Source organism: Eretmochelys imbricata, chromosome 8 (genome assembly GCF_965152235.1).
Source record: "Eretmochelys imbricata isolate rEreImb1 chromosome 8, rEreImb1.hap1, whole genome shotgun sequence".
NCBI classification, from domain to species: Eukaryota; Metazoa; Chordata; order Testudines; family Cheloniidae; genus Eretmochelys; species Eretmochelys imbricata.
Window position 1 is genome coordinate 104088583 of NC_135579.1, and position 13147 is coordinate 104101729.

The window sequence follows — 13147 nt, forward strand, 5'->3', positions numbered from 1 at the left end:
TGAGTACTACAGGGTCTCTCTTGCCCAGAGAAGTGTAGGATTGATATTTGAGTTTAATGTATCAGACAGCAAAGGTTTCCGTATGCTCACATAGGGTCCTGGTCTATGATTGGCTCTCTTAGTGCTACCACAGTAAAATTAAGAGGAGGAGGAGGAGGAGGAAGTGCTGGCAGTGGCGGTAGTAGTAGCATGTCTTCATGGAGGTTGACTGTTCGAAAGAATACATCCTGGTTACGACGACTTGTCGCCAAGGCCCTCTCTCGAGGTTATCCCTTTCAAGAACTAAGGCATAAACCTGAAGCAAGATGCATCTTTAGGAATAAGAAGTCCCTGATTCAGAAATCACTGCTATTAGGAAGTGAAATAATGCATCCATTGACAAGTTCACCAGCTCTGGGATACCAACAGAACCTCAGCCACTCTGCAGTCATCATGATACAATTCCTTGAGGACCTGGTAATCACAGAATCATAAGACTGGAAGGGATCTTGAAAGGTCATCTAGTCCAGTCTAACCTGCTCTTAAAAATCTCCAATGATGGAGATTCCACAACCTCCCTAGGCAATTTATTCCAGTGCTTAACCACCCTGACAGTTAGGAAGTTTTTCCTAATGTCCAACCTAAACCTCCCTTCCTGCAATTTAAGTCCATTACTTCTTGTCCTATCCTCAGAAGTTAAGAACAACATTTTTTTCCTCCCTCTTCCTTGTAACAACCTTTTATGTACTTGAAAACTTATGTCCCTTCTCAGTCTTCTCTTCTCCAGACTAAACTAACCCAATTTTTTCAGTCTTCCCTCATAGGTCAGGCTTTCTAGACCTTTAATCATTTTGTTGCTCTTTCCTGGACTTCCTCCAATTTGTCCCCATCTTTCCTGAAATGTGGCATCCAGAACTAGACACAATTCTCCAGTTGAGGCGTAATCAGCACAGAGTAGAACTGAAGAATTTCTTCTCGTGTCCTGCTTACAAAACTCCCATTATATATCCCAGAATTATGTTTGCTTTTCTTGCAACAGTGCTACACTTTTGACTCATATTTAGCTTGTGGTCCACTATGATCCCCAGATCCCTTTCTGCAGTACTCCTTCCTAGGCAGTCATTTCCCATTTTGTATGTGTGCAACTGATTGTTCCAAAGTGGTGTACTTTGCATTTGTCCCTATTCAATTTCATCCTATTTACTTTGCACCGTTTCTCCAGTTTGTCCAGATCATTTTGAATTTTAATCCTATCCTCCAAAGTACCTGCAACTCCTCCCAGTTTGGTATCATTCGTAAACTTAATAAGTGTACTGTCTATATCATTATCTAAATCACTGATGAAGATATTGAACAGAATTGGACCCAGAACTGTTCCCAACTCTATACATCCTTCCAGCTTGACTGTGAACCACTGATAACTAGTCTCTGGGAATGATTTTCCAACCAGTTATGCGCCCACCTTATAGTAGCTTCATCTAGCCCAGTGGTTCTCAACCTGCGGCCTATGGGCCGCTTGCGGACCAATCAGCTCACAGCTGTGGCCCATGTGACATCCTCAAGGCCGTACAAGTAGTATTTGATGCAGCCCACAATGGTAAATAGGTTGAGAACCACTGATCTAGGCTGTATTTCTTTAGTTTGTTTATAAGGAGGTCATGCTTTATATTTATGAGACAGTATCAAAAGCCTTACTAAAGTTAAGATATACCACATCTATCGCTTCCCCCCATCCACAAGGCTTGTTACTCTGTCAAAGAAAGTGATTAGGTTGGTCTGACATAGAATCATAGACTATCAGGGTTGGAAGGGACCTCAGGAGGTCATCTCGTCCAACCCCCTGCTCAAAGCAGAACCAATCCCCAAAGAAATCATCCCAGCCAGGGCTTTGTCAAGCCTGACCTTAAAAACCTCAAAGGAAGGAGGTTCCACCACCTCCCTAGGTAACGCATTCCAGTGCTTCCAGGGTTCTTGACAAATCCCTATTGACTGTTACTTATCTCATTATCTTCTAGGTGTCTCCAAATTGATTGCTTAATGATGTGCTCCATTATCTTTCCAGGTAATGAAGTTACACTGACTCATCTGTAATTCCCTGGGTTGTCCTTATTTCCCTTTTTATAGATTGGCACTATATTTGCCCTTTTCCAGTCCTCTATAATCCTTCCCGCCTTCCATGACTTTTCAAACATAATCACTAATGACTCATATCTCCTGAGTCTGCTCCTTGAGTAGTCTAGGATGTATTTCATCAGGTGACTTGAAGACATCTAACTTGTCTAAGTAATTTTTAAGTTTTTCTTTCCATATTTTAGCCTCTGATCCTACCTCATTTTCACTGGCATTCACTATGTTAGATGTCCAATTGCTACTAACCTTTCTGGTAAAAACTGAAACAAAAAAGTCAATTAGCACTTCTGCCATTTCCACATTTTCTGTTATTGTTTTCCGCCCCGCTCACTGAATAATGGGCCTAACTTTTTCTTGGTCTTCCTCTTGCTTCTAATGTATTTGTAGAATGTTTTCCTGTTACCCTTTATGTCTATAGCTATTTAATCTCGTTTTGTGCCTTGGCCTTTCTAATTTTGTCTCTACATACTTGTGTTTATTTGTCTATATTCAGCCTTTGTAATTTGACCTAGTTTCCACTTTTTGTAGGACTCTTTTTGAGTTTCAGATCACTGAAGATCTCTTGGTTAAGCCACAGTGGTCTTTTGCAATACTTCCTATCTTTCCTACGCATTGGGAGTGTTTGCTCTTGTATCCTTAATGTCTCTCTAAAAAACTGCTAACTCTCTTAAACTGTTTTTCCCCTTAGGCTTGCTTCCCCTGGGATCTTACCTACCTTCTGGAACACCCTGCCTATAAGAGGACAGGTGTGGAAATATATGACATGATAAAGTTCTGCTCTACTGAGTGTGGTGTCTGCACTTAGCTGTGGATTTACTTACAGCTTAGCTGTATTACCCACCAGAGACACAGCTGAAACTGAGTTCCCATTTTCTTGTGTATATCTGTTGCCTGTTAACTCATCTGCCTCATCGCTTAGGTCTTGAGCTATGCGAGTGGTTGATAGATTTTTTTTCTACAGAAGTCATGGTAGGTGAAACTCTTCAGTGAAATCTTTGCTTCTTGTGCCTCCTTGTCAGTTGCTCTAAAGAGCTATGGTTGCATTGTCTAACTGGACCCACACTGAGGTGTTGCTTAGCTTGCACTGGAAGCTTGAGCTGCTCACATTTCTAGTCTAGTCTAATTTTCACATTTCCTTTTAAAGACCATCACTCCTGGACAACTTCTTTGGTGAGATACAACCCCTCCATTCCTACAGACTGGAATCTCTGGTCAGCTTTTTCCACTGTGGGTTATCAGGTCTTGTCATTCTGACACCGCCTGAGGGGCAGCCTGACAGAGGGATATAGCAACAAAAGTTTCTGTAAGTCCACCAATTCTAGACTCATTCAGATGCACATGAAGGGCTAAAGAGCTCATGTGGAAGTGTGCTCATCTGATCATATCAGGGCTCTGTGTGATGGAGCCAATAGCTTGCAAACAATATGACACCAAGACTAGCTGTGATTGTAGTAAAGCCTGTATTTGCTATTGAAATTTGGGATACTTGCCCTGGATCATAAAGACACATCCTACTTTTGTGCTGAACTAAACTTCCAAACACACAAGCATCTCAGATGGTGTCTGGGAACTCTTTTAATGACAATCCAGCCACATAGCTCTAGGAAGGAGAACTCACTGGCAATGGCATTCCTGGACAGTATTTAATAACTAGTCTTCATGTCACTTTCCTGAATGCTACAAATTCACTTACCAATAAATAATTAACACACTCCTCTGCTTTGCTACATCCTCAGGAAAAAAAAAAAAAAAAAGGTTAACTGTTGTTACTTGCAAATGTCACACGGTTATCTCTGAGGGCTTTACCACCAATGCACCTCCTAGTAATTAATGCATACCCTTAAGAGAAGAAACATTAACTGAAAAAAGTATGAGTTAGACTAAATTGTGTAAGCAAAATACAAGATAAACAACACGATATTTAAGATCATTATAAAAATCAACATACCACTGAAATGTTATATTCATAGTAGTTAGTTTTAACATAAATAAGTGACATTTTAAAAAACCTCACAGATACCATCACCAGGCACCCCCTTAGACTCTTGTGTTGTCAGAATTCTCCTCTTTGTAATGGAAGATCTTTATGAAGACAAACTTAAGTTTTCTCTCCCAAGTAATTACAACACATACCAAGAAGAGCTCTGTCTTCAAAAGGAGGTTGCTAATATGAGTAAGGGTTCCTAGTATTTTGCACAGCTTTTTAATCTTGAAAAAAAAAAAAAAAAAAAAAGAAAAAATGAGGAGTGGCACCTTAGAGATTAACAAATTTATGGGTGCATCCGATGAAGTGGGTTTTAGCCCACGAAAGCTTATGCCCAAATAAATTTGTTAGTCTCTAAGGTGCCACAAGTACTCCTCTTTTTTTTGTTGTTTTTTTTTCCCGCTGATACAGACTAACACGGCTACCACTCTGAAACCTTTTTAATCTTGATCACCATTTTCTTATGTATAGTTCTATTACCTGGAAAGAATGGCAACGGTATACAAATTGCTAGAATTCACACCATGGGATCTGCAAACTGCTAAGGGAAATATCTATACAGCTCCACAGAACATACACAAAACCCAGAGAATGAACTAATTGTATTTCAACTAACTTAGCTCATCTCTCCCTTCCTTACATCACTCAGCAGTACCTGTGATCTTCCAAGATATGGAGACTATAGGCATCACTACCTCCATAATATTCCAGCTCAACTGCTCCCTAACCAAGAAGCAAGAGTTAGTAAGTTGTTCCCAAGCCAAAACCTATACTATGGTAACAAATAGACCTATCGACAATCCCATCATGACAGCTATGCCATATTCTTTTGATCCTTATAATTTGTTCTCTCCATCAAAATGCATCAGCAAAATTCCAGTCCAGCTTACATAGAGGTAAAACAGGCATTTGCACTGACATACAAACATTAACTTCTAGGGATAGTTTTATCAAATATTTCTCTTATTTGATAGGAAACAGCGATTTTGTTTGAATAGTTGAAGTGCAATAAACATTTATTAAAGTTTGCATCATCCTGTGTTTTTGTTAATACTTTAAATGCTACAAAATACACTGCAGAATTAAAAAAACAAATGAATAAAGTTCAACCTTAGAAAATCCTTTATGAAAAAAATATTTATAGCAACACTATAAACTATGATGTTTTTATTCCTTCAAGGCATTATCCTCATTAATAAGTCATCCAGATTCTTAAAGTACATGAAAGTAAAGCAATTTCTTTTACCTGGTTGAGCCCAATTTTCACTAAAGGGAGAAGTCTCCGTCAACTCATTCATGTACATTTCTTGATTTTTGTAAAATCGGAGTACAGGGATCAAATGATTTGCCCAAATATACATGGTACATCAGTGGCATACTCTAATGTTAACACTGGTCTCCTAACTCTGCACCTGGTGTCCTACCCATTGAAACATACTTGCTCTCCCAAAATTCAAGGTTTTATTTATTGTTAAAGATTTAATCAAAGCAAAATATTATATATTTTCTGAGCACACTTACATCCTGTAGGAGTTTCTCCAAGTTCTCCTGCAGCTCATAAAAGTACCGGGAAGTAATAAGTCCTTCACGTGATTTATCCAGGCAGTCTCTGGACAGCTCAATAACCTGATGATAAATGAAGCTTAGGACCCCATCTGCTAATTGCAGCACTTTCTCTGGAGCATTAGAAGCAATAAACTCAGCCAGCCGTTCCTCCATCTGTGCTGTGGCCTAAAAGCAAAGAATAAAAAGAAGACTTAAACTTATTCAAATTTTGCTATCCTGACATGTAAATGTGAAGAGACAGGATGCTAACTGATGTACTTTTTCATTGCCAAAAAGTATGACTGTTCAAGGAAACTCAGTTATATTAGAATTCACAGAAAAAAATACTACAAAATAAGCTTTCTGGTTGTAATGACATGTAAATTAACTTAAACATAATTAGAATCATGTAGTAAAAAATCCAAGTTTTTGAAAGTCAGAACATTCAGTGTTAAGGATCCATAAAAACCTCAACTCTGATTCTGTATCCCTGTGCTGTGCTTAAAGAATGGGAATCCTAATATTAAATTTATTACACAGTTTTAGAAACTTTTCATATCATTGACTAAAAATTAAAATGGCAATTAAAGCACCAAATGTCAGAGACACCCATAATGTGACAGTGTTTACAATAAAAAAAATTATCCACCAATGATAGCTGTAGGATAGGCAAGATACCGGTGTTTTTACTTTTACCATTATGTGCATGTAAGTCCTGTCTCTGCTGCAGCATCTATCACTGGGGCAGCTGCAATAGCAGAGACTTGAAGGTCCCAAGTTTCCTAGACTCCACACAGCTCATAACAACTGCTCCATTCATCTCAATGAGGTGTTAACTTTGAAATCAGATTATGCAAATTTAAGTTTAACCATTGTTAAACTATTTCACTGCTGATCATTTTAATATTCAAGTAATGTGATTATCTCAAAATCTAAACTACCTTCCACTGCTCTCCACATGCCAAAAGGCCCAATTGTCACCTACACAACAGCCCAAACCTCCGGTTTATCCTGTGAAGTTTCCAAAATACAATTCTGCATTTTCAATATAAAATTCTGTAACATATTAAAAATGAGAAAGTTTTTATCACTGTAAAATAAACAGAATTAAATTATAGAGGGAGTACTGAGGATTGTATTATTTATTTTCACATATAATTAATTTTTAAAATGTATTTGAAACTGCTGCAGAGTTTCCAGCTTCCAGCACTGGAGTGTCACAGAATGCAAGGGTCTTGAAGAATAATTTAGGTCAAGATTGTTGCAGAGTACACAGGGACCCTGACCATAATCAACTGCGATGTAACAAAACAAAGGTGATTACTTTAAATCAGGATTAAGCAGTGGGAGCAAGAGCTCTTAGCAAAAAAGTTCCTATCTTCATGCACATTCCTTTTTATTATAAATAGGGAAAGGGAAGAGGAATTCAGGAAATAGGAAACATACATAGCAATCACGAACCAGGATGCTTTTTAAAGTTTTCCATCAGCCGTCCTCAACATAAATTCTGTTTTCTCAATTGTGAGATTAAAGTGAAAAACAGAAGATGAGCATGTCTGCAAAGTCTGAACAAACTACACTGCTTAAAAACTATATATAAGCAACTGGATCTCTCTTAAGTAAGTGCTTATGAATTGATTTCTAAATGGTGTTGCTTAATACTTTCACTGAATAAATTGTTCAATACATTGGTCCTTACCTTCGGAAACCTTTCTTTGTACACATGGTTCATCATTACTATTTCACTGTCAAAGGAAATCGGGGAACGACCAGGACTGAAGAGAAAAAAATATATTCATAATTCATAAGCTTTACATTGATGGTAAAAAAAACCCCAAACAGCCATTGTCAGTGTGCTGCTCAGATCAGATATGGCTATCATGGCCTTGTCTTCCCTACAAAAAAAAGAAATGGTCTTAACTCAGGTTAAAATCCTCCTGAAGAGAAGGCAATTTGTAGTTTTCACAAGAGTTAGTAGGTCGAAAACTACGAACTGCCTTGTCTTCACTAGAAGTTTAACATCAATTAAGAATACAAATTCTTTTCAAAGTGAAGACATCATCAAATATATTGACATTTAAAACTTATGCATAGGTTTATAAATCCAATTTTAACTGTTGTACTGTTCCCAGTGGTGTGGTCCTCCATATTTCCCACATTACCACACATTTTCATTTAGCCTTCCCTGGCAACATTCAGAGACCCTGAAGGAGGAGAGCTCAGTTCCCTCCAGAGTCTGTAATGTTAAAAGGGAACACTGTAAAGTGAAGCAAGACACTAGGAGTTACAATTCACATCAAATTATATATTTATTTTTATTAACACCACTCAGTGCACACATTACACAATAATATGTATTACACTTTCACAAGTTAGCAAGCTTCTTGAAGACACTGGAAAACAGGACACTAAATCCAGACGGAAGCTAAGTCTGTATTACAGCTTGGTTACATTCAAAAGATTAGTTGCATCTCATTTCATCACATCTGATGTTGGTGTGTAATGCTGTGACTCATTCCATGGTTAAGAAGAGCCAAAGGCTGAATGAGGTAATGCAGATACAAATTAATTACACACTCAGTTACCTGATTGCCTGCAGCATGCTACGGCTTCATTTTTCTGGTTTCACTGTTTTTATTTTCAAAATAAACTGTGACTTCCATTATAAAACATTACATGGTTATTTGTTTTTATGATTTTAAGAGTATACATCTTGTTAAATATATATTCTCTATGTTAAAAGATACAATTATTTCTCTCCTAAATCAACTCAAACAGATCATTTAAATGTTTCTTATGATGGGTGAAATGTGTCTCTCTGAAAGGAACAAATATATCTGAAACCCTGCATTTTTTAGAGCTACTACCCTGTAGCAAAGCTATTTAAAGGCAAAAACATTGTCCTGGGAACAGCATGTTTTCAATGCAACATAGGAAATGTTACTCTCTTAATTCATGGAAGGAAGCAAGAACAATCTCTTACTTTTGAGACACTTCCATCAAAGTGTCATGAATTACATTGTGTCCTGCTTTTATTAAGGTATGACACTTGTTACTGAGTAAATATACTTCAGTCCAAATCAATTGCCAGAGAACAGTTATTTTAGAGAGGAAAATAAAAACAGATTGGGACATTCTACAGTTAATCAGTCAAAGCATAATATTTCCTTTGAAATTCTTCCTGAAGACAATATGCCTATTAATATGAATGCCGAATATCTTAGAGAAATTTTATTTCAAATGATGAAATATACACTGATTGAGATATATAAATGTATGAACTGTAATAAAGTGAAGTTTAATTACATTTAAATGTAAAGAGCTATTAACACCATAGAAAGAACTTTTAAAAATATAAAGAGAATTTAGGAGCAAGTTAAAACAAACATAAGGAAGTGCTTTTTCACACAACACACAGTCAACCCATGCAACTCGTGACCAGGAGATGTTGTAAAGCCCAAAAATATAACTGGGTGCAAAAAAGAATTAGATAAGTTCATGAAGGATGGGGCCATCAATGGCTATTAGCCAAGATGGTCAGGGACGCAACCCCATACTCTGGATGTCCCTAAATTTCCGACTGCCAGAAGCTGGGACTGGACAACAGGGAATGGATCACCCTAAATTCTCTCTGAAGCATCTGGTATGGCAACTATTGGAAGACAGGATACTGGGCTAGATGGACCAATGGTCTGACCCAGTATGGCCATTCTTATGTTCTTAAGTTCCTCTATATGTCTCATTTTCTATATTTATTCTTCCATCTCATTACAAAACATGTTTGAGTCAAAATACGACATTTATTTCTTACCACTTCATCTATACCTGATTCTGTTCCCCACTTGAAATCATCATCCTTTCTTCATGACTTCAGTGGGGCATAAGCCACAGGAATATGGTTGAGTCTTTGGCCATGATCCTAAAAACACTTGTGCGCATGCTTACCTTCACTGCTACAAGTAGCACATTAAAATCCAATTAAGCAAATGTGTTGATTCTCAGGTTCAAGATGTAAGAGTTTGCAGGATCAGGGCCATAAGAACAAAAATCCTGTTTTTTTTCCCAAGATGCCTTTAACAATATAAAAAGAGGGATAGAAATATAGAAAAAACATGCTGTGTAGACAAAAATGTCACTGAATATTATTCAGTGTTTTCCTTGAGAGCCCCTTGGTTATGTTCTTGACAATTCTGAAATACACAGTGAGTCCCCATCTTCCTTCTGCAAAAGCTTTCTATTTTACCAAAAAAGAAAACTCCTCCCCTCAACCCCTCTTAATTCTCACTTTCTTGTGCACTGGTAGCTTCGCTGCCACACACACCTCCACCCCTTCCCCCCGTCCTCCGGCCCAGCTGCTGATGAATATCCCCTCTCTCTATCCAGAATGACAGAGCACACAAAAGGCAGCGATAAACTCTGATCAACTTCCAAATTACCATTGAAAACAAATCCTCCCAATATAACATGTCAAATTAAATGTCTAATTCACTATGGCAAGATTGTGATGTAATATATTGCACTATAGCATTTTATGTTGAGCTTTAGTCTGGGAAGCTACAGAAGTAATTACGTAGATAACTGACTAACCAAAGGCTATCAGGCAGACAAAACAGGTTATTTTATAACACCTTGGAGACAGATTACCAGGCAAAAAGAAAAACCAGAACCATTCAGCTAACTGAATCCAGCGTGGGGGAATTGTAAAGGAATTTTAATATCGTGAATAAAGTTAGTTCTGATATCTTTATTGACATGGCATCTATTTGAGATGCAGCAGCTTTAGTCAAATATACTGTATAATATAATTTCACATTCAATATTAGAAAGCCAAGCTTCACAAGGTAATGCATTATTTTCTTTCAAAGTGGTGAAACTTCGTGTGCATGCATAACATTTTAATATAGAAGGGTAGGAGGTTCTTCTCTCTGTGTTCTGTGAGGGTCAATGGGGGGTGATTTGTTTATTGTCTGTGAGTTTTCCATTTCAGCAGAGCAGACATTAGGAGAATAATATCTGTCCCTTTAAGGTCACTAGCAGAATGAAAAACTACCTCAGTTTCACTTCCCCCTTTGCGAAATTACGTTCCAACAGACCTTAAGTGGCACATCTCGCCAACACAGGTATCTGGATTTCTGCCTTTCAAAATACATATTCGTGAATCTGTATAAATTGAAAAATGGCAAATATGCAGCTATTCCCGGGAGTGACACTTCTACTGATAAATGAAGCCTTAGAAACCTGTGGTGCAGAAGGGACTAAATGAAAGCGAAATATTTCCTAATATGTCATTTTTCTCTCAATTTTGACAGCTGCATTTATTAGAAAAATGCAGAGGAGTTCAAACCTATGATCTTTTCTGTCTCACCCCTTTCAGAGAGAGAAGATCTAATGAGGATGTATGCATAACACCACCTTTCTAAACTCAGTTTGCTCAGGAAACCATTAAAAACATATGCCTTAATCTTTTGTCATTGATACTAAAAAGAATTTTAACAGGAACAAAGAGAATGTTATAAATCCACAGAGACATATGTGCATAAAATAAAAATCCTTGAGGCCTGATCCTGTTTCCTGTGAAGTCAATAACCAAGTAATATTTCAATAGGAGCAGGATCGGTCCCCTAGATTGTGAATTTTACCAACATACAAGATTATATGAAAGAACATTATCTAGAGAATTCACATACCACTTACACGTTCAAACTCACAGAAAGCAAGATGTGCAGTGTTAAAGAGACACAACAGAGACACTGGATACAAGTGCCTTGAGTAGCATTTGACAGACCTATTGTGTATAGCTGTTGGAAGCCATGTTATATTTCAAACTTAATACTACATCATTCTTTGTTTCTGTGCCTTTGTTGTGGATGATCAAATACACACACTGCAAAAAACAAAAACAGGGCAGAGAAAGAAGACAGAATACTAAGCTAAGACCACGACTAGGTAATGTTTTAGAGGATGTGGGAGTATATTGCAAGGAAAAAAGTACAGAAAATTAAATGTGAAATTTAAGATTTACTCGTGAATATTTATTCAAGAATCACTTGCTGCCTAATCACAACCATGCAGCTGGTAAATTCTGTTCCAGTTTGAACGGACAATTGCTGTGATACCACTGAGTAAGGAAGTTCTGAGGCAAAGTGGTATACCTGGAGTGCCCCAGTGCAAGTTAGAATAAAAAACAACTTTTCTAGATTACAGCTATTTCACAGCAATACTCCTGTTGCCAAAGTTCTGGGAACAAACAGGACGGCTGGCCCGAATCTGTGCATGCAGAGTTTTTTGCAGAATGCTTTGCAAGCCCATTTCTGAGTTTGCCATAAGCATAATATTATTTATATGAAATCTGGCATGTTACTTTTTTTTGTTTATTGTATTTATTTTACATAAGCCCCATATTATTTTTAGTCCATGGATGAAAATTATTTGCAGCTGGTTTTAGATTGTGGCATACAATTCAGACTAACGTTTTGTTGCCCTGCTATTTGTTTCTTATGAACATGCAATATGATTTAATATATTACTTCTAACAAGTCAAGATTGTTAGCAGAGAAAATAACTGATTCTAACACAAATTTCTGGGGAAACAAGAATTAGTTTTCTCCAAGAGATTTGTACTAGGACAGAAACCAGACCTCTCTAATATATTAGAATTATTTGAGCATGTTAACAAAATTTTGGAAAAAGGGGAACCAGTCAACAAAAATTTATCTGAACTTTCCAAAAGCCCTTGACAAAGTCACAAGTGACTTATGAAAACTAAGTAGTCTCACGGGGAGAGGTAAAGGTTAGATTAGACAGAAAGTAGAGTAAGAATAAGTGGTCAACTTTCAACATGGCAAAACGTTAACAGTGGTGTGGCCATAGGCTCAGTAATTCTTAATATATTTATTAATCATCTAGAAACGGGGATCAATAGTGAAGTGGAAAAGTTTACAGATTAGACAGTTATTTAGGTAGTCGAGACTGGAGAGGACTGAAAAACTTTAGAGCGATCTAAATAAACAAGGTGAATGGCTAGCAGGATGGCAGATAAATATTGACAAACACAAGGTAATGTCCATTGGATGGAATCATTTGAACTACTAAATTAACTGTAACAACTCGGGAAAAAGACTTGGTATTTGTGGTCAGATCAAAGAAAATCTCTGCTCAACATGCAGCACACCAGTCAAGAAAGGAAACAAAATGTTAGGATACATAAAGAACAGAATGAAAAAATATTAAAAATAAAATGAATCAATTGAACATCGTCTTCTGGAGAAGTGTGTTCAATTTTGGTCAACTTATCTTAGAAAGGATAGAGCAGAAACAGAAATTGCTTAGACAAAAGCAATACAAATTATTAAAAGCATGGGAAGACTTTCCATACAAAGAAAGATTGAAAGATTCAAATTGCTTTGCTTAGACAGAAGGCATGCTAGAGGTAAAATAATGAATGGTATGGAGGGCAAATAGGAACACCCGATTTTACCTTTTCTCATAATAGGAGATCCAGGGGATGGT

The 13147-nt window shown here is 37.2% G+C and overlaps 1 protein-coding gene across 6 annotated transcripts in view; it reads right to left on the reverse strand.

Annotated features, from left to right (window-relative positions):
- MAST2 (microtubule associated serine/threonine kinase 2) overlaps nucleotides 1-13147 on the reverse strand; it is a 389497-nt gene that overhangs the window by 52471 nt on the left and 323879 nt on the right. For all 6 annotated transcript variants that reach the window (XM_077824259.1, XM_077824258.1, XM_077824257.1 and 3 more), the window contains 2 exons: nucleotides 7338-7413; nucleotides 5615-5824 (listed from right to left, as the gene is read on the reverse strand). In XM_077824259.1, coding sequence (XP_077680385.1) covers nucleotides 5615-5824; nucleotides 7338-7413 — 286 coding nt within the window. The remainder of the gene's footprint in view (nucleotides 1-5614; nucleotides 5825-7337; nucleotides 7414-13147) is intronic.